Consider the following 21,341-nt stretch of genomic DNA (forward strand, 5'->3'; position numbering starts at 1 on the left):
TGAAGTCTGTTGGGAATGTACAACGGACATAAACCTTACAGTTTAACAATGTATAGACAAGTAATCTTAATTTATTGTATTACATTAGTGTGTAGTTTCAACTCAAATCTTTAAAAAATGAGACAGTATCATTATTTGTTAATGCGACCATATCACACGATATTAAGAAAGGACATAAAGTGAAAGGGAACCAGAAAGGAGGTGAAGAAAATGTCAGAAGGACGTGGTAGAAAGATGTTTTAGCAAAGAAGCGTTTGTATGTTGTAGAGGGAACTTATGAACTGTTTAGTTCTTTGTCTCTGTCTTGTGTAAGTATTACATGGCACCTACATTTTAAAGCATGACTTATTTTTTCTAAAACTTCTGGGTGTTCAGTAACCACACCTGCAATTCCACATCAGTGTGGACGGGGAACTAAAAGCACAGCCTGTACTTTGACCCTTGCCATCCAAGGTCAACATTTCCCAAATAAAGACAAGACACCTCTCAGAGGGCCATGTAGCTCTGGTAACTCATCTGTCCTCTCGTCTGAGATGCAGAACACATCCCACAAAGAGGGCAAAGTCCTCAAAGCTTCCAAAAGAAGGATCAGAAAAACCCCAACTCACCCAAAAATGGCACAACGGCCAAAAGTAATATTAGAAGAACCAGAGTCCTCCCAAGTATCAAGTAACTCTCTGATGGCCAGACCTTCAACTGGCCTTAATAATAAAATTGGAAATAGTCAACTTTGGCCATCTTTATGGTCTTAGCCACCTAACTGAAAAGTCCAGCTGCAACTAAAATGATTAGAGGCTTTTTAACCAGTCCAAGTACTCACATTCCCTAGATAGTAGACTTAAGTACACATGAGATGTTTTAAGTTTGGTAAGAAACTGCTGTCTGCTCTGGGTATACCTTTAATCCCAGCAAAGGCAGGTGGGTTTCTGACTTTGAGGCCAGCCTTGTCTATAGAGTGAGTGCCAGGACAGCCAGGGCTAAAGAGAAACTCTATTTTGGAAAACCAAATAAGGAAAGAAAAAGAAAGAAGAAAGGACAGACAGACAACAGAAAAAAAGAAAGAAAGAAAGGAAGGAAGTAAGTAAGGAAATAAGGAAAGAAAGAAAGAAAGAAAGAAAGAAAGAAAGAAAGAAAGAAAGAAAGAGGAAAAAAACCCTGCTACCCAGATACAGGCATTTAGCTTACTTTCAACACCTCTGTGCCTACATAGGACCTGCTGCCCAGAGACAGGCTCACTATTGTACCAACCTGAAGGTCAAAGAGGGTTAAGTCTCTTGTCTTTCTCCTTCTTGAGAGTTGACTTGCACTGACTTATGCAGTGATTCTTGCCACTCCAACGTGCTCACAGTGCCTGAAGGCAAATCTTGGGTTCATGGCTCTTGAGTCAACCCTTGAAGGCCAGAGAAGGAAAGACCTAACAAGAAGCCCAGTAAGCCAGACATAGTTGGATGCTCTGGTGAGCTGTGGGCTTTCATTCAGACATTTCATTTTTATTCTTTTAAAGATTTATTTTATTTTTGTGCATGGGTGTGTGTGACTGTGTGTTTGTCTGTGTGTGTGTAGGTGCAGGTGCCCACTGAGTACAGAATACGGTGTTTGGTCCCTTGGAGCTGAAGTTACAGGTGTTTGTGAACCAGCTGGTATGGGTTCTGGAGTTCAAGCTCGGATCCTCATGGGGAGCATCAAGTGCTCTCAACCACAGAGGTACATCTCCAGCTCCTGAGTCAGAGACTGAATCTGAAATAAAAATCTCCTTTGTTCTGCCTTTTCCTGGTTCTCTTGAGCCCTAGAATGTTAAGCTTTTGTTGATATCCTATCTGTTTATAGTGGAGTGGAATAATTTCTAATGTTCAAAGGGTTCCTGTTCCACTTTGCTAAGTCTTTGTTTTTCTTACGCCTTCTCCTTCACATGCTGTCCAGACACCAAAGGCTTTCTTTCCTCATGTCACCTGGCTGCTACACAAATGAAACCATGGAAGCACTTTCAAGTTCTTTAGACAGGACCACCAGAGAGGTACCCTGACTGCCTCCCCCAATAGCCCCGCCCAGCCAGAAGACCAGTTGCCACCCTACCCCTTTCCTCATGGCAGTTAGGGTCACTGCCTCTGAGGGTTTGATGGGAACAGAAAACAGAAATGGCTCAGGCAGTTTTGAAGTCGGAGATCTTGATTCTTGTCCTCAGCTCTGTCCTGACTGGAAGGTAAAAATGCCAGAAATATTTTAGGGCTTTAGATCCTGCCCCCACTTCTTGTTATCTTTCTTCTCTGTTTATACAGCTGCCAGGAAACTGTAGGTGAGGGTGTGACCAAAACAGCAGTTCAGATACCTAGGGATGGAGAGGCACATGGATACCTAATGGGTGGGATAACTGGGCCAACCAACTCCAACAACCCATTTTCTGCCATAAGTCATATAAAAAGTCCTCAAACTACCAGCTTAATGGCATCTTAATGGCACCTCATCCCCAGGCCCTTCTCTTGCTACAGGAGCTTGTCTTGCTTCTTCTCTCTTAAGCTCTCACCTCTGAACCTATAATGAATTTATTTCTAAAAACTCACCCTTCTTATGGTTCATGACATTTGCTCTGTGAATTTGTGAGACACTCTGGAGCCACGAACACAGTGGAAGGAATTTTGCCTGACTCCTAGCTACTAGCACTCAAACTCCTGAATCAGGCCTGCCTGAGGCTAGAAAAGCCTCTGTTATACCCAAGAACCCCACTTTCCTCTGTTTTAAAGGGATCAAGAGGCCTATTTGGATGAACCCTTGATGGAGAGTGCTGTAGACAGAAGTTTCTGTCCCACCTGGTCCTTGTGTCCCAAAGAAACACACAGAGATTTATATTAATTATAGGCTGTTTGGCCTATTAGCTCAGGCTTATTATTAACTAGCTATTATAACTTAAATTAACCCATAATTGTTATTAATGTTTAGTCATGTGGCTTGGTACCTTTTCTTAGTAAGGCATTCTCATCTTGCTTGCTCTGTGTCTGGGTGGTAATTAATTCTCTACCTTTCCTCTTCCCAGAATTCTCCTAGTTGGTAGTCCTGCCTATACTTCCTGCCTGGCTACTGGCTAATCAGTGTTTTATTAAGCCAGTATGAAGTGACAAATCTTTACAGTGCACAAGAGCATTATCCCACAGCATATCCCCTTATTTTCTTTTTAAAACAAGAACCCTTGCAGGGATGAAGAGTCAAAAGGCTTTTCTCTTTTTTATTTTTCTCTTTCTCCTTACCCCTGCCCCTTTCTGGCTAGGTTTCCCTCTAGCCTGGGCTGACATGGAAGTCACTTTGTAACCTAGGCTGGCCCAAACACGTGACAGCTCCTCTACCTCAGCCTCCCACATTCTGGGCTGACAGGTATGAACCACCATTCCCAGTCTTTCCTTCTGCCGGGGACAGAACACAGAGCACTTTCCTGCAGGTTCACAGGAGACCTAGAGCGGGGAAGGATGCCCTTCATCTAAACCCTTCAAGGTCGCTTCCCTACTGCCAGGAAACACAGCAAACTCAGACCCAGACTCACAGAGGAAACATCTTTATTACAGCTGAGAACTCCACTGGGACTGAAGCAGATCATGGACTTTGGGGTCTTGAGCATGTGCAGCTGGGGCAGGGACTGGTCCTCTGCAGAGCAGCTATTCGGGAATGGTCAGTAGTATGTAATTCTGTGGACAGAGCAGAGTCCTTGTGTGTGCCCCAACTTCTCATAAAATGTGCTTTCCCAGGGACTGGTCCTCTGCAGAGCAGCTACTCGGGAATGGTCAGTAGTATGTAATTCTGTGGACAGAGCAGAGTCGTGTGTGCCCCAACTTCTCACACAGTGCTGTCCCAGGGTTGACACACCAGAGGGGCCCACACCTGTGACTAAGAAAGGAGAGCCAGGGACTGAGTGGGTAAGGGTGCAGAGCAGAGACGAAGAGGAGGTCTTGGGAGCATTTATGAGGACAGGCCCACTAGACTTTGGAGTGCTTCCTGAGGTATATTGACTAGTGAACGGAGGACAATGAGGGCTGGAAGAACAAGCAGGGCAGCCCTGGAAGGGTGCGTGTGTTGTACACCGCTCAGCTCCAGGTGACTTTTTTCTTTAAACCACAGTCTGCATGGTGTGCTCTGTAACCTGCAACCCGAGCAATGATGCAAAGCAGCCGAGAAGCAGATCAGCAAGTGTGCCTTGCTTTTCACAGGTCTGGTCATGAGACGGCTTCGGTGGCTAGAAGGTGCTGGCTGTGTCCTGGCTCCGGTCATTCGCCTGATCTGATGCTCCAGGACTGGTGGCATTATTTTTTAGGACAGTCACAAACCCTGGATTACCTGGATGTGTTCCTCCAGACCTACTCAAGTGAAGGTTTCTCTGGACTCTCTAAGGCCCCTAGGCAGAAGCAGCAGTGGTGGGGGATGGGGGTGGAAGACACTGAGTGGCCTGATGAGGCAATGTCGCTGCTGCTCCCACCTCAGGTTCCTGAAGGCAGATTTCTGCAGTCAGGAATGGGGATGGGAAGCCCAGGGTCTAAGCTGGGGGTCCTAAAGCTCAAGTTCATTCGTCTTTTTGCTTCTTCTTCTCTTCTGTTCTTTCTTTCTGACACAGGGTCCCGTTATGTAGTCCAGTCTGACCTGGAACTCAGATCATCCTGGCTCCACCTCCTGAGTGCCGGGATTACAAGTATGTGCTACAACCTTGGTAATCATCTCAAGGGGAGGGAAGAAGTGAAGAGTGTGTCTGAGCCCTGCCCTTCCTACCAACCTCCTTCCCCATTTCCCAAGATCCCTGTCTCTGTCTCCATCTCCGTCTCTGTCTCAGTGTCTCTGTCTGTCTCCCTGCCCAAATCTGGAGTTTATTGTGGCCATGTTCAGCTTTCAGAAGGCATTTCATTCTGAGAGATGTGTTCTGTTAACTGTGAGATTGGATTTCTGTCTGCCTTCCAACTTGTTCTTCTGAAACCTCCTTTAAATATTTCTTTCATCTTTCAAAAAGATTTTTTAAATTTGTTTTTATACCTGTGTATGTTTATATGTCTGTGAGTGCAGGTATGTACTGTATGCCATGTGTGTGCAGGTATCTGTGGAAACCAGAAGTGGGCATCAGGTTCCCTGGAGCTGGAGTATCAGGCGGTTGTGAGCCTCCTCTGGCTATGGGTGCTGGGAAGGGCAGCAACACTCTTCACCACTGAGCCCCCATCCCTGGAACTTTCCATAATGAACTTTCGCCCTTTGGGAACCAAGACAGGAAGTAGGACAGGCCTGGGAGCAGATCCCCAGCAGCACATCAGAGGCCCTCTAAGCTTATCCCTGCTTCTTGCCCCTGGGTGTTTGCAGAGCGTGGGCACTGGGCACAACAGTACTGTTTGGGAACCAGGATACCTTAGTTCTAGGGAGGTGGGTGGTCCTGCCTAAGATATAGACTGGGAGGTCAGATAAAGACTCCTGCTTTGTCACCCTGGCCCTGCTTTTCTGCCCTTCTGAGCCTTGAGTTTCCTCTCAGTCAAAGTGGGGAGAATAGTCTGTGTAAGGGGAGGTGCTCTTGATGAGCCCTGAGTTCTGGCTTCCTGAGTGACGCGTGCTGGCCCCCAAGGTCTAAGTCACCTTATAGCAGGTGTCGCATCCAGCATGGTTGTGAGGTAGAGGTGACATGAGAGGCAGAGGGCCTGGAGTGACCTCAGCTTCTGACTTCCAGCTCATTAGCTGAGCATCATGGGGAGACCCCTCCCTCTGCACCTACCTCAGAGAAGTCCACTTGGGCCTGGCTGAAGGAGATGCCCTTGATGTTGGGCAGTGGGAGGCCATGCTCTCTGAGCCACTCTGCAAGAGGAAGGCAGGAAGACGCTCAGGGCCTGGAGGGCAGGACTGTCTGGCAGGTGTGCTTGGGAGACTCTGGGTGCTACCCTTCACAGCCCCCTAGCCAGGGGACCTTTTGCACCTTAATCCCCCTTGTCCAGGCAGTCCTGACAGCAAGCAGCCTAGCGAAAGGAGACGTTACTAGAGGAGTACCACTTTCAACATTCCATTGTGACATTGCCGTCTATAAACGTGTTGGGACACACGTGTCCTGTGAGCCACAGGTCGGATCACCTCCCCACACCTTTACTTACACCTGTCTTTTAAAGGAACATTCTTACTAAATATGTCCCAGACCTGTGAACACATTGTTAGGAAGCTGTCCTGTGTGGTGTTTAAGGGAGATTCAGTTTGATGAAGATTGAAGGTTTCCTGCGAATCTGCTCAGGAAATGTATTTTACCTAATTCTCTCTCTCACTGAGCTTAAAACGAGCTGACATGTCGGCAGAAATGAAACATCTCACAAATAGATGAGACAGGGCCAGAATCAACTGAAAACACTAGACATGGGCTCTGTTAGTCAGTATCCATGCTTGCTCCCCAAATAGCTGCAAACTAAGCCTCAAATCAGTAAATTTACAGAGCTGGTCGGTTTGCTATCAGTGCTTTCATCAACTATTTGGCTAGATGATTTTCCATAAATGGAATTGTGAAAAATTGAGGGCCTGGCATAGCCTCCTCCTGTGCCTATCACACTGTGTTGAGCAGACTTCCCCCCACCCCGTTTCTCCCAGCCACTCTGGGCTTGGAGTGATCTGGTATCCTCTTGAAGTCAGGTGTGGGGTGGGTGGAGGAGGAAGAGCCCATGTGTTTGTCCTCCCATTTGTCCTCAGACCTCACTGGGTCCCCAGCCTGAGGACCCCTCGTGTTAGGTCTCTTCCATGGGGCTTCTCTCAAGTTGTTTCTTACAGCCCTCTTGGGTTTCTGCAATGACCGTACAGTGCCCTTTTCTCCTCTGGGTGGGGTTGCAGTATGAACAGTACCCCATGGCATTTGAGCAGTTTCCTAGCCTGGTGTTTAGATCTTGTATGACCATACCAACATCCGGGCCTGGCCCACTTTCTGGGTTGTCTTTTGGTGTTCTAGGGTGTGACACACAAGTGTTGAATGAGAGCCTGTGGTGGGCACAGAAAGAGTGGGCCCTAACTCCCCAGCCCCTCGCAGGTGAATTCTTGCTTGTCTGTCCTCTCCGACTGCCCTGCGGGACCTTCTACTGCCACCTGCTTTGTGCCCAGCTACTCCCTTTTTGAACAGATTTGCTCACTTCATGCCCAGAACCTTCCCTGGCCACCATAGTTCCTCAGGATGGAAGCCTTGCCAGTATTTGAACCTCTGCCAACTTCTCAAAGTGATTGCTCTCCTAATGTGACTCAGAGCACAAAGACCCTCAATTGAGGAAGCAAGAAGTCAGGACTCTAGACTGAGCTTGGCTAGAGATTTGCTGGATCACTTTGGACAAGTCACCTAACCACTCTGGATCTGTGGAGGGGCCCATATGAAAGATGACAAGTCCTGGCTGGACAATCTCCCAGAGTCAGTGGGGCCAGGCTCCATGTCCTATGTACATTTCTTTGGTGTGAGTCACTGGACAGAAAGCTAGGGACACAATGAGAAACATGAGGACCAGTGTTCATAGGAAACTCACCATGCAGTGGGGCACAGGCACTGACCAGGTAACCATGGGGATGGGCACACACCCTTCCAAAGGAATGGCCAAGCCAGGAAGCCCAGTGCTATGGATTGCTCCTTCTTCTTCCTAACTCACCTCCCCAAATGTCTACAGTGCCTTGTCTCAGCATCTGAGGAGCCCAGGGTGAGACAGGGAGTTTTGGAAAATTCTGGATTCCTGATAGCTAGAGGGAAGGTGATGTGTTGTGACATTTAGCTCTCAGCCGTTCTAGTCGGTACCGATGCCTGCCCTGCTGATCATGTTTACAGTGTGAGCTACCCACTTCAGCCATCCGATTGGCCTCAGCCCATCTGGCATTCCACTCGGGACCACATGTAACTGCTGAGGCTGAGTGGCCCCTCCCCTCTGAGGGCCCCTTCTTGTGGCTTTACACCTTCCCTGCATCTGGCCATCTGTCCATGCTCTGAGCTTGCATCAGCGTTAGCATCCTCCGCAACTGCATCTGAAAGCTTGGGTGTCTACTGCCTCCTGCTTTGCCTGGGGCCCAGTCTCAAGTATGACAGCTGTTTGCAGCTCCTGTGGATAGAGCCGGTGCTGCCTCCAGCCATGTACTGTGATGGGTGGCCAACAGAGAGGTTCAGTGAGACTCACCGTTATGGTGAGGCAGGAACTGCCTCTTCAGGACCACCAAGAGCAAGGCCTTCAGATGCTCTTCCTGCGACAGGGAAACAGCATACAGTTCAGTTCCTCTGGCTTGGTGCATCCCAACCCAGGATGGGGAAACTACTATACAGATGCCACATAGATTTTGGAGAAGTCCTAAAAACACCACCTTAAAAAATACCCAAAGTCTTCCTGTATGGACTAGGCTGACTTTGAACATACTATCCTCCTGCCTTAGCTTCCCTAGTGCTGGGATTACAGGTGCCACCACATCTATCCACATGCCGCTTTTGAAGGACCTTAGAGTCTTTGTGTCAGATTAGTGAAGGGTCAGGGCAACACTGAGGGGCCCAAGAAGGAGACACCTCCCCGATCAGCCACGTACCATCTCTGCAGGGAGGGAAACAGATGGGTCTATGGTAACCCAGGGCACAGCATCTCAGGGACCAACTTTGGGTCAGTGTGAGAGACATCCTTCTAGTATTGAGAGCTGCTGACAGCGGGACACGTTGAAACAGCAAGCCTCCTGTCCCTAGGCGTGCGCAAGAGGGTCATGATCGGGACTGTCCTGACTCCTGCTTTTTGTCTGGTGGGAGGCTGCTATTGCTACACACATGTTTTGCATGTCTGTGGTGTGGGTGGCTTATACAGTGTATAAATTGTCACCCTGGTATCATGGGTGTCCTGTTATATGTCACAGACAAGATTCCAGACTGGAGAAAAAGAGTCTTAGTGTCTTTGACGCAGATTCTAAGCAAGTGAAAACCATGTGACAAGGACCGTAATATTCTGTAGGGTAGGCCTGGGTTCCAGCCCCAGTGAACTCTCCCTACAGTGTTCATATACTCACTCAGCCCCACCTCCCTGTGACTCTTCTCTTTTAGGAATGGAGTCTGTGACATACAGGCCTACAGAGAGGACCCGTGGACTGTGGGGGAGAGCCTACTGTGGCACCCTTCTTCCCAAGCAGGGGCAGGATCAACCCTTGGGGAAGAGGTACAGGTTGCATTAACAGTGGCTTGAGCTCAGGGCTGAAGGCTAGTAGGCTCAGCCATGTTGCACAGCTCCCTGCACCCCTGTGTTTAACATGTAGAACACGACTGGCGCTTAAAAAGCTTGCCCCATCCTAGATGAGTCCCCAGTTCCTTCCCCTTCTCTGACCCGGCTGGGAGTCCTGTTGGTTAGGACCACCTTCAAAGATGCCAGTCCCTGACTCTTGTGTGCTGGGCCACCACTACCCCCTCCTGTGAACCTCGTCCACGCTGTGCTGGCTACACTCTGCTGTGGGCCTATTGCCTTCTCTTGGTGCTTCTTCTCTGCTTACACTCTCTCAACAAGGCTTCCATCTCAGTCTGAGGGCAAGTCACCCCAGTATGAGCCCAGTAGGACCTGCCCTGCCCCTCTTGGGTCTTGCACTTTGCTCCAGAGCCCTGGCTCTTCCTTGAACCCATGGGGGCACATTTAGTCTTGGGTCTTTGGCTTACCTCTTCCTGGTGTCTCTAGTCTCCCCACTTCTGCTTTGAGTCTTTGTTTAAAAGCCACCTCAATACATCCCCCGACTCCCCTTTTTAAAATAAATGATTTATTTATTTTTATTTTATGTACATTGGTGTTTTGTCTGCATGTATGTCTGTGTGAGGGTGTTGGATCCCCTGGAACTGGAGTTACAAACAGTTGTGAGCTGCCATGTAGGTGCTGGAAATTGAACCAGGGCAGTGCTCTTAACCGCTGAGCCACCTCTCTAGCCCCCAGACTCCTTTTCTAATGTTGCTGATCCTCACAATGGCTCCACTTCTTCATGGTGCTATCACCTGACTCCGCACTGTACAGTTTGCTTTGCTGAGGTTTATATGGTCTTATGGCTGCTAGCATGTGAGGGGTGGGGATCTTTGTGTTGATACCTGACTCATCTGTGTACCTGGGGCAAGGCTAGGCACATAGTAGGTACTCAATCAATATTTGTTATATATATGCGAAAGGATTAAACAGACAAACCAGAGCCTCAGAGGCCATACCCTACCCCAGTAGGAGTCTGGGGCTCCAGGGGGAGGCGAGATTAGGGACAGAGTATGACTCAAGCTTTCACCGTGTCACTGTGTCAGTGATTTGGGAGTATTTACACTGTGCATTTATGGATCTTTTAAGACACAAGGCTGAAGAAAGGGACTCACCTGCTCCTCAATGATGGTGGGGTAGGAATCCAAGGTGACCACAGTGCTGCCAGAAGAAAGAGAGTAAGCTGGTAAGTGAGCTGGGAGTCTAAGTACCTGCCCTGCCCTGGGCACAGAGGGGGCTGTCATCCCTAACCATCCCCTTTCTCCTCATCCCTCACTCCAAACTGTCTTATATTTCCCAAATCACAATCCATTACCTGTGTGGCATGAACTGGGGTTTTAGTTTCTGACTTCTTGTGGAGAATGCAGCTTTGGAGAGGAGTCGCTGAGATGGATTGAAAGCAGACAGGCAGGGAAGAGTTGGAGCCATTTCCTACAGAGCTCCTCACCCCTACCAACCTCATCCCAGTTCCAACCCTAGACCCAGCTCCATGAACTTGGGTTCTGTTCCATGGTCCTCATCCTGTACCCATGCCACTGTCTCTCCCATACTATGCCTATATGGCCTCACCTGGGGTGGGGTCTGGTGGGGATGGACACTCATGGAAGGCAGAGGAGCCAGGCCTGAACCAGAGGCAGGTTCAATGGAAAGGTCTTTATTCTGGAATCATTGTTTCTGGAAGCCAGTAGGCTCCTTGCCTGTGTACATGTTGGGATGAACCTAGGGCCTCATACTAGGTTAGAGCTCTATCAATAAGCAACAGGCCTAACTTACTATATCATCATCACCATCACCATCATCATCATTTTATTTAAAATGGATTCTTGCTATGTTGCCCAAGTTGGTCTCAATGATCCCTCTGCCTCAGTTTCTCACTGGTTGAGATTACAGTGTGCACCATCATAGCTGCCTCCCTTTGGTTTTGTGGGATGTAGATAGTCCTCTAATTCATATGAACAGGTTCAGCACTCTTCACTTCCAGTGAGGGATAACTAATTCTTGGTCGTACAGTGATGCGATCTAAGATCCAAGGACCCCATTGCCCCCTTAGGATGCCATCCAGCACACCTGTGGCAGAGTATGCTTCTGCTTTCTCACCCAAGGCGCTTTTCAGTTCTGAGGTCAGGGATTCAGAATTGAGCCATTGGAATTTCGAGGGGCTGCGTTTCCCAGAATCCTCCCCATGACTGTTGGTATGGTCTCTTTGTAACTCAGCCATCCCTAGGAGAGTCCTTTGAAAGCCCTAACTTCACCCTACAGGAGGATCTGGAGCTGGAACCTCTTCATGGCTGAGGAGGCCCTCAGCGAGTACAGAAACTAGTATGTGGATGTCAGCAGTGGGCACAGCTGCCCACATGTAGACCGTTGGCAGAGGGTGGTAGGATTGGTCACAGCAATCCCATCCCTGCCCTCAGCCTGCAGACTGGAAACCAAATCCCTGCAGTTTCTCTCACCCAGGCAACTGCACCAGAGGAGGCATTGTTGGTCCCCTGCAGCATCAGTAAGCCCTGCTGGGTGACTGTGGCCCCGAAGTCATCAAGGAGGACAGTGGGGGGATCCAGAGCGCTGATAATCAGTCCCGGGCTCCCTCTGGTCAGATTATACACCTGAATGAAGTTAAAGCAGGGACAGTAGAGGGAGGGTTAGAGGCAGCCTTCCCTGGCCCTGGCTTGGGAGGGTGGGAACAAGACCCTCTGATGAGGCAGGGGACTGGGTTTCTCTTCTAGCCCTACAATATCTGCTGTATGGCTAAGGGGAAGTTACTTGGCTCCTTTGAACTTCTCTGAGATGAGATCACATCCTTTGGTCCTGGGCATACACAGTGTTGATTTTGGGAGTTAAAGTCCTGGCTCTACGCCTGCAAGCTGTGTAGCCTGAAACAAAATTCTTAATCCCTCTGTGCTTTCCATTTTCATTCTTGTAAAATAAAGGTAAGAATTGTGCTCACTCCATAAAGGCGTTTGGCTTAAATGAGCTAACGGATGTGCTGTGCTCAAAGGACATTCATTAGCACCTACAACGCTACAGGCTTCTCTGCTGTAATTAATTGTCCATCCGGTGAACACAGAAGAGCTTTTGGAGAGGTCAGTGAGGTCATATTCTAGAGCAGAGACCTTGTTCTTCCAGGTCCTCAGCAATGCTTCCTTCAAGGCCCTGAGCCCTGCCTTGCTGTTACCTGGGTAAGCCTTAGCAGGGTGGAACATGCTTAGTGTGAACACTGACAGCCCATGGTCACAGTCACTGTCTTGACTGCTTTCATGTTTTACAACCCTGACACTGTAAAGGGCTGCAGTGACTTCCAGAGTCCACAGCAGAAAAATGGAACATGTCCATGAAACCTTTTGGTCCAGGCTGTCTAGCCCAGGGTGCTGGAGGAGGGGCAGACACTATACCTACCTCTGGCCTGGGCGTCAGGGCACTCAGGGACAACAGCTCCCACAGGCCGGTTTCCTAGAAAGGTAAAGACCAAGTCAGCTGTGGAGCCCTGCAGGTGTGTTCTGAGCGAACTGGGGGCTCAGGGAGATGGCTGCCTCTTCTTGATGCACTGTTGGCACGAGTCAGCCTCAGCTCAGGGCCAATCATGTGTCTGGCTTCCCAGAGCCACTTATCTGAAAAGGTTAACTTTCGATGGTTTTGATCATTTTTAGTCTAACATTTTATTATACTTTTTTGAGCCAGGGTCTTGCTTGCCACATATCAGTCTTGCCTCAAGCTCACTGTATAATTGAACTCCTGATCCTCCCCCACAAGTGCTGGGATTACAGGTGTACACAATGCCCGAGATAGAAGCCAGGGCTTCGCGTCTGTTAGGGAAACACTACTCACTGAGCCACACCCACAGCCTCTTAACTATGAAAAGCGCTGTAAAGACAGTGAGCTGAGAGGGTTTCACAGGGAATATTTGCGGGCTTGATTCCTGCCATTGCTTTATCACATTCCTGCCCATCCATCTGTGCTCTACTGATTTCCAGGGAGGTAGTGGGATTGAACTCAGGGCCTCACACGTGCTAAGCTCATTCTTGATCTCTGAGCTACAGTGGATCTCTGCTCCATTGGTTTTCCAAAATCACAAATCATCACAGAAAAAGCTATAGAAATGTCTAAAGAAAAATTCACCCAATGTATCTTTTCTTTTCTCTCTGAATCCAATTCTCAGAGGTAACTGTTGTTGACATTTTGAAGGATATCCAAATGAACTCTTTCTGCTCACATACAAGCATGAGCAGAGAGGAGCATTCTGGCCACATAGCCCTGTGCCTCGTTAATGCCACTCAGTGCCAAGACCAACAGAACAATCTTGTTCTTACAAAGGACGGTGGCTTAGTTTACCCTGCCTGTAGTCGCTGTAAATTTACTAGTTGCTTAGTGATGGGCCATGGGTCAACTTTGATTTTTCCTCTGGAGCAAACGAGGCTCTAAAGGACACCCAGCAGATGTGCACACCCAGCAGACGTGCACACCCAGCAGACGTGCACACCCTGCAGATGCGCACACCCTGCAGATGTGTCCCTGTCCACTACTGTAAGAACTTGTTCAGATGCAGGGCTCAGTTCTAACCGTCTCAGAGCTGTCGTACCTGTGAGGGATACAGATGCGAGCAGTGGGAGACAGGAGACCTTATCTATAGCCAGTCCCTCTTATGGATGATATTGAACAGGCCACTCCCCCAGTCTGGGCCCTCATTTGTGTAACTATTTAAAATGACGTTCTTTGTGCAATGTTTCTTCCTGGATGTGGCACGTCTCACTTGTGGTGTCGTGTGGGCACTTGAAAAGTTTTTAGATTTTGAAGCATTTGAATTTCAGATCGGAGTTACAGATGCTCAACATATGTATGTACACACACATATATATGCACCTTGCATACATCATTTAATATACATATGAAATTATATATAAAGTAAGAATGAGATCAGTGTTTTGAAAGAGTAAGAAAAAGGGAGTAAAGGGAGAGAGAGAGAGAGAGAGAGAGAGAGGAAGGCCACACTTTCTTCCATCTTTAGATGCAGCAGTCTTGAAGGGGCAGTGTGAGGAGATGACATTCATACCGAGACGACCAGGGAGGAATAATGTTCCAGGCAGAGAGGCCAGCATGTGTAAAGCCCTGAGCTGGGAATCAGTGCAGCCTGAGTGGCTAGAAGGCAGGGGAGTATAGAGACAGAGCTAGAGAGAGGCCAGGGATCAGACGGCCCAGACCCACACAGAGGAGCCGGGCTTTTGAACAGGGATATAGGATGCCTTGCTCATTGTTCCCATCAGTCCTGGGAAGCGCTAATTCTCCTCGACCTGTGTGTGCCCTCCTCACCACTGCAGAGGCCAGCCTCAGGTCTGCCTTCCCTGGTGACAGTATGCAGGTGGCCTCCTGGCTGCCCTAATTGCTTTAAGCAAAGCCAGCTAGTTATTTATTCTAAGAATGGACTGTTAGAACCCGGCCTCCGCCAGGCCGCACACGGTATTACAGTGGATTTCTTTCACAGATCCTCGCAGGCACCTCTCCATCCTCAGATCCCACCTCTGCCAGGAAGGCTCTGAGCCTGTCTTCAGAGACTGCCATGTTGTTTCCCATTGTCTGTCTGTCTGTCTGTCTGTCTGTGGTGTTAATAGCTCTAAACTCCTTACTCCCCAGTAATCATCTCAGTGTCCTCAAGTCATTCAGTTACCACAATATTTTCTCGCTCAGATTTCCATTCCTCTATGAGACTCTAATCCCTATGTGATAGGGGCCCTGTGCTCACTGGGCCAGCCCACAGAGTCTTTCCTAAGTATTTGCTGTGTAAGAATGGGTATGTGTTATAAAGAAAACAGGAAAGGCATGTGCATGTTCCTCTTCTCAAATAAAGGGACTTTTGCGAAGGGTTCTGAAGGATAATTAGGAGCTAGAAACAGGTTAGACTGGTCAAGTCCAGAGTGGGAAAGTGGATTTTCTACTGGGCCTTGGCTCTTCCATGTAAGAAACAGGGCAGGAACATTCTGTCCCTCCCTCTTGCCCACTTCCCACACTCACCGAGGAGTCTTGGGGCTCCACGAAGATCTCCTGACTGGTGTACAGACAGGACAGGATGTCATTGTAGATTTCGAGCCAAAAGGCAAAGTCTGCCATGCTGTCCTGGGCTAATGCTGGAAGAGGTGGAGGAACCACATGCTCCGGCCTTGAGGCCCGCTGGTGTGGGCCACAGGGAGTCACAAGCTTCAGAGAAATGGCGGAAGGAAGATGGTCAGTGGGGACAGGTCTCCTGGTGGATACCTGGTTCAGCTCACCTTGCTGACACAGCAGTCACAGTTCCGTTTGTACTCACTCAAATCTCACAGGAGAAGACGTAGAGCCTGGCTTCCTGACCCCCATCAAACTCTACTCTATTCTCTGAACCCTGTCTCTCCTGGGCCCTCTTGTTCCTCCTATCTTCTATTACAGAGAGACATCAAGGAGCAGTGGGCAGGAGCTGGGCAGTCCTCAGCCATTCTCTGTCCTCAGTTTCCCCATCTGACTCAGCTGCTTTCTTCTGGGTCTTACTCACTCACTGGTCAGCAGCCCGTGGCCTCTCCATCTTCTTCCCTCTTTGGTTGACCTTTCCCTTTTCTGATTCCTCGCTTCCCTGTCTTCCTCTTCCCCCTTCGCTCCCCACTCGGTGAGGCCCCATCTCCCTTTCTCTTTTTCTGTCCTCTCTTAGCAGGTTCCCCAAGGGCTTGCGGCAGTCTAGGGTTGCCTACCTGCACTTTCATCAGGATGGCTCCCTCTGTGAACTCTGTGCTGGTCACATAGTACTGGAAATCATCGGGACCCGAAATGATTGGAGCTATGGTGCAGAAATGAAACCTAACTCAGCCAGGGGTAGAGGTGGGAAGGATGCTGGGGAGGCAGGGAGAAATTCCTTCTCCTCTGCTCAGCCGTATGCTCCTTGATGGCTAAGCACATGGCCTCCTATTGTATGCTGACTTTGGGTCAGGTTGTTAGTATTATTCTAATAGGCCTTATCTATGGGCCTTCCATTGATCCTGTTTAACAGAGAGGGAAACTGAGACTCAGAGGGGAAGTAACATATGAAGGTTACAAGCCATGTTGTCCCCTCTTTTTCCCCATTAGAAAGCATCCTCCCTGCAGGTAGGATTGTGCTGTCTCTGGGTATATTCCTACACACGGTGCCTGGCACATGGCAAGGGACAGTTGACCAGCAGCAACATACGAAGAATAATGTGTAGCAGGTCTTCCAGCAGGAAGTTGAGGAGGTTTGTGGTCACAGGGCACACCTAGGGGGAAGGGAAGAGGGAGTCCCGTTGGCATGGAGCCGAGGTAGGGGGGCTCTCTTTGGGGCTACACCCCGCCCCCGTGACTCACTATCTTCTGGAGGAGAAATGGCAGTGACCCGTCCAGGATCTCAGTCACTAGTTTCAGCAGCTGGTTTGGCAACAGGGTGTCTGCCCTAGGGGAGGGATGACAGGGTAGGGTCAGCCATGCAGCGCACCAAAGGTGTGGGCAGGGAAGGGGCAGCTGAGTACCACTGAGGCAGGACAGCAGGAAGGGTCACAGGGGCTACCTTTCCCTTCGCTCGCATTCCCACCTCCTCTCCATTTTCTTCTTCCTGCTTCCCCCCTCCAGTTTTCTGCATTATGTTCTGATTTGTATTCTCTTCTTAATATAGGTCTTTGGGAATTTCATACAGGAAGTGACCCCACTGGCAATGGAAAGATCACGTCCTGCTTCCTGGAGGTTCTGGGTTGTGTAAATAGATGAATGATTGATCCCTTGGGAGTCAGTTTCTGTGCTATGTAAGTGGGTTCTTACATCTCCTTCCTAGGACCATTCCATGTGGGTTGGGTACTGTCAGCAATGCAACCAAGGCTTCCAGAAGGCAGGATCTGACTGGGACCCACTGTTAGGATTAGCTAAGCAGAGGTTGAGTCTTAACCCTGACCTTCAGGGTGGAGGCAGGTGAGACTGACAGGTGGCATGCACAGTTTGTGACTTTGAAGGAGAGGCAGCCCCAGCCCTGGGTTTCAGAGAAGGATCACTGCAGAAAGGGCTGGGCCAGTTCAGGAAGAGCAGCCATTTGTCACACCCAGGGTCGGTTCAGAAGCACCAGGTACTCACTGCTTCAGGATCTCAATGTTGAGGCTTCCAGGTGGTGTATGGCACTCTTCGAGGGCCACCTGGGTCTTGTTCCCTATCTGTTCTAGCCGTACTCCAATGCGTATGTTCTTGATGACTTCCAGCCACAGGATCCTGTAGGGACAGTGTGTCTGGGCAGGCTCCCAGCTAGACTCCAAGGTTGAGCTGGCTTGCGTTAGGAACCAAGAGAGTGCTTTAAAATGTGGAATCTGCTGGTAGACCGGGCAGCATTGAGCCAGTGTCCTCACAGGGCAAGAGATATCTACACTGAGTGTGACCTTGAGATGAGACACATTCTCCTAGTTGCCAAGGTCCATGGGTCATGAATCTTACTATTGCCACACTATCCTAACCAAGGCAATAATGTGTTCCTCAGGGAGCAGAGGCACATTTCTTAGGGCCTCTTGACTCTGGCGTAGTGTTTCCTTGGGCTTACATCTCTCATGCAAGCACTAACTAAGGGTCCTGGTTAGCTTGCAACTAAGCAGATTCATTCCAGGGGTAGTGGTCATAGAATGCTCCATTATTAAGTGGTAAAGTCACACCAAAAGGTCATATTCACAAGAAAGGCAGGGGCTGGCATATTCCCAAAGGGCATTGTGACTCTCCCTCCTTCACAAGCCAACATGGGTCTGTATCGCTGCCATTGCTGGTGGTTACAAGTATAACCACTCACAGTTCAGAGCTGTGCAGGTGGGCACTTGGCCTGCTGTAGCAGGTAACTGGAATTATACCTGGTTATAGACTCATGCCTGTGGAGTGATACTCTTGCTTCAGCTTCCCAGCCCAGGAATCCCAGGCCCCTCCCAGACGGCCCCATTAGTGTCAGTGTGCCCACATGCGCAGACAGAACAGGAGAGGGCCCTCACTGTAGATTCACTGTATGATCCTGGGTGGGCTCTTCCCCATTCTATGCCTCAGTTTCCCTATAAGTCAGTCGTTGAAGCATGCCCAAGTGGAAAGGACTAATGATCCTTGTGGTGGCTTTTGATGGTCTTGCTTCCTGGCAGCATGTGGGAAGGAAGTACCATGGGCACTTACTCCAGGAGCGAGAGGTACAGTTTGCAGCGCAGTGTGATCTGCAGCAGGCTGTCACTTAAAATTTCCAGGGTGACTTCCGGTCCCTTGGCATCTTCTATGACCAACCTATGGGAGGCACAGGGGTTGATGTGTCTGGCTCCACGCATGTCTGGAGTAGCTAGAATGGGAGCTGACATCAGGAGAAGTGGAGGCAGCTTTGGGATAGCCTGTCCTTGCCCGCTGGCCTGCTAGAGACCACAGAACTCAGCTTCTAGTCTCTAAGCCATGAGAATCTTACCCTTCTCTGAGTCAACCTCTAAAAAACCAGGAATTATGGCGTAAGTCTATGCACACACAGCCGTCTGAATCCTAGTATAAGCCTCTGGGACCGAGGCTGTGGCTCAGTGGGAGAAGCCTTGCCTAGCATACACGTGATCTTGGGTTTGATCCCTAGGTATAGGGAACAAGGCTCTACGAGTTTCTCAAAAGAAAAGTCAGCAGGCAAAAGCATGAATAAACAGCCCCTCTGCCATCCGTGAAGGATCCGTGGGCTCTCTTGAGCACTTTGCTTCCTTCTGAGGCCTCAGGTGCCTCCCATTCCTGGATTCCTAGGGGTCAAGGTTGCATTATGGACACCAGTGTCAGCTGGTGATTTCTCTGGAGCCACTGAGTCAGGCAGCAACACATTCTATCACAGGGGAAACCTGGCCACCAGCATGGAGTCTTCTGGAGGTTTTTTTTTTTTTTGGTCTCTGTTTGTTTCAAAACAAGGTCTCATACAGCCTGGCCTAGTCTCATATGTAGCTAAGGATGGAACTTGTGATGCTCTTGCTCAGCCTGGAGGATATTTTTAGATCAGACCATGTGGTGTTTTCCTTTGCCCTTCCCAAGCCTTGTCCTGGGCTAGGGATAGGCTCATAGCCATGGTGTGACTACCCAGGTGCAGTGGTGGTAGACAGTACCAATACTTGGCATGGCTGGGGTGGTATTTGCCTATGGTACCTCCCAAGTTTCCCTGGGTAGTTCTCCTTACACTATAATTCCATGGCTTCTCACTCCTTTTCACCCCACCGGAAAAAAACTCTTTTGAAACCTGGGGTCTTAGGACCTATGGGTCTTTCCTTGCTCATGTTGGGGAGGGACTCATGTATTCAGGGCTGAGCCTGTGGCTGTGCAGATCACCTTGGGGAAGGCATGGCCCCAGTCAATGTCAGTACCATTCATTTAGGCAGTTTCTTGCTTGGATAGGAGGCTCCAACCCGGGGCTTTCAGGGCTGAGCAGATAGCATGGTGGGACATCTGGGGACCGGCTAAGGGACTGTAGACCTGACACAAATGCTTGCCAGGTGTGACCAAATTTTCATTTTAAGGGAAATCAGCATTATGGGTTGCACTGCCTCCATGTGTATGGGGATTTGGAGAGGTCTAGAAAGGTAGCCACGTAGTAGGAGGAAACCTGCTTCATGCATTTGAGGCTGGGGAGATGCTGTTGACCCCAGGTCCCCCGCACTGCCCACCTCCGCTCCACTTGTCAGAGAAAAGCCTCCTGAGGGAGAAGAGTGGCAGAGGCTGCCTTGCTGGACACTCACCCAGCTGTCTCCAGTAACTTCTTCAGCTCAGGCATGGTCTTTCCGGAGAGCAGGTCCCCTACGAGCGACAAGTCCAGCCCACTCTTCTTCCTAACCAACTCCTTTCTGACGAAGGGCAGGGTGTCCAGGACAGACACACCCTCACTTGGGGATCCAGTTACAGGCATCCTGATCAGACCCTTGAGGACTTGGTGCTTAGTGAATAGATCTGAAATGTCTGGGGGCAGAGCATCTCCTCAGGGTCCATTCAGCCGTCCAGCAAACACCCACCAGCACCCAGGCCCAGCTGGCAGACAAGACAGCCATCCAGCAGACACCCACCAGCACCCGGGCCTAGCTGGCAGACAAGACAGCCGTCCAGCAGACACCCACCAGCACCCGGGCCCAGCTGGCAGACAAGACAGCCATTCAGCAACAAGTTCTTAGGAGAGACCAGAGCTCAGGTCTCACTGTTTTGACCAGGTTGCTCTCAAAGTCCTGGGATCAAGTCATTCTCCTGGTTCATCCTCACCTTGCCATCAATTTCAGTGGGCAAGTCTTAGTCTGCTGAGCTCAGGAGGCAGTGTGGCTCCTGCTGCCCCAGAGTTGACATGTTAGTCGGGGAGAAAGACAAACTAGTAGTCAGGTCAGCAAGCACAGCATGTTTTGATACAAAGAAAATGAAACAGGGCTGAGTTGAAGAACGTTGAGTGAGGAGTTCCTGCTTCAGACATGATGGTCAGAGAGGGCCCTGTGCTGAGGAGGAGGACGAGCCGTGGGACAGACATCTCATGGGAGTGAAAGATCTCAATATGGAAGGTTCTAGGGAGAGCAGGTGAATTTCCGAACCAGATTTTCAAGCTGGGACAAGTACCTCACAGACAAGAGGCAGGGAGAACAGCAGACAGACAGCCAGGCTGGCAGGTGTGCCTGGACAAGGCCATTGGGTTCTGTCAGAGGAGAGACCTAACTGCTACAGAGAGATCAGAAGAGGTTTCTGTAGGAGAGGAGCTGAGGGCTTTGTCTTCCAGGCCCAGGCAGAGTACACTACATTGAGAAGGAAAGAAACGGGGAAGGGCCCACACCAGCCAAGGAAGCAGCCATGACACCCAGGTCGTGGATAGGGAACATGGAGGTAAAGACACGAGTTACAGAGTTTTGAATGTCAGGGTAAGAACTGCTCATGACAAGTGGGGGCCATGCAAGTGTTAGAGCCAAGGAGGGACAAGGACAGCAGAGATGGCTGGTAAGTGGGAGGCCAGAGGAGAAGCCCAGAGCTGTCCCCTGCTCTGCCTTCTTGGAGATCATGCCTCTCCTTGAGAGTCACCTGTTTCCAGCTGGCTCTCGCTGATCCGCAGGAGGAGAGGACTATGGGTCGTCCCTTGGACTCGATGTAGCAGCCGCCAGCACAACAGCAGTGTCCAGAGCAGCAGCATTCTCCTGTTAGGACCTGTGGCCGTGG

At 49.7% G+C, this 21,341-nt stretch overlaps 1 protein-coding gene across 1 annotated transcript; it reads right to left on the minus strand.

Moving 5' to 3' along the window:
* Window positions 1-3,511: 3,511 nt before the first annotated feature.
* Window positions 3,512-21,315, minus strand: LOC125398650 (uncharacterized). Its single transcript, XM_048431507.3, has 15 exons — window positions 21,207-21,315; window positions 19,901-20,117; window positions 18,333-18,437; window positions 17,274-17,405; window positions 16,521-16,605; window positions 16,369-16,432; window positions 15,896-15,981; window positions 15,192-15,374; window positions 12,585-12,638; window positions 11,642-11,794; window positions 10,504-10,571; window positions 10,304-10,349; window positions 8,121-8,184; window positions 5,723-5,802; window positions 3,512-3,783 (listed from the first exon to the last, which is right to left on the minus strand). Exons 1-15 carry the CDS (start codon window positions 21,313-21,315, stop codon window positions 3,754-3,756), a joined length of 1,476 nt encoding a protein of 491 aa, XP_048287464.3. The 3' UTR covers window positions 3,512-3,753.
* Between the last annotated feature and the right edge of the window lie 26 nt (window positions 21,316-21,341).

This window comes from Myodes glareolus, chromosome 10 (genome assembly GCF_982192425.1).
Source record: "Myodes glareolus chromosome 10, mMyoGla1.1, whole genome shotgun sequence".
NCBI lineage: Eukaryota > Metazoa > Chordata > Mammalia > Rodentia > Cricetidae > Myodes > Myodes glareolus.

Coding starts and splice junctions, on each gene's coding strand:
- LOC125398650 (XM_048431507.3), bottom strand. CDS start 21,315: ATGCTGCTGCTCTGGACACTGCTGTTGTGCTGGCGGCTGCTACATCGA. Junction 18,438..19,900: donor AAGTTACTGGAGACAGCTGG/GTGAGTGTCCAG, acceptor TGCCTCCCATAG/GTTGGTCATAGAAGATGCCA. Junction 10,572..11,641: donor CCTCTGGTGCAGTTGCCTGG/GTGAGAGAAACT, acceptor AATCCATCTCAG/CGACTCCTCTCCAAAGCTGC.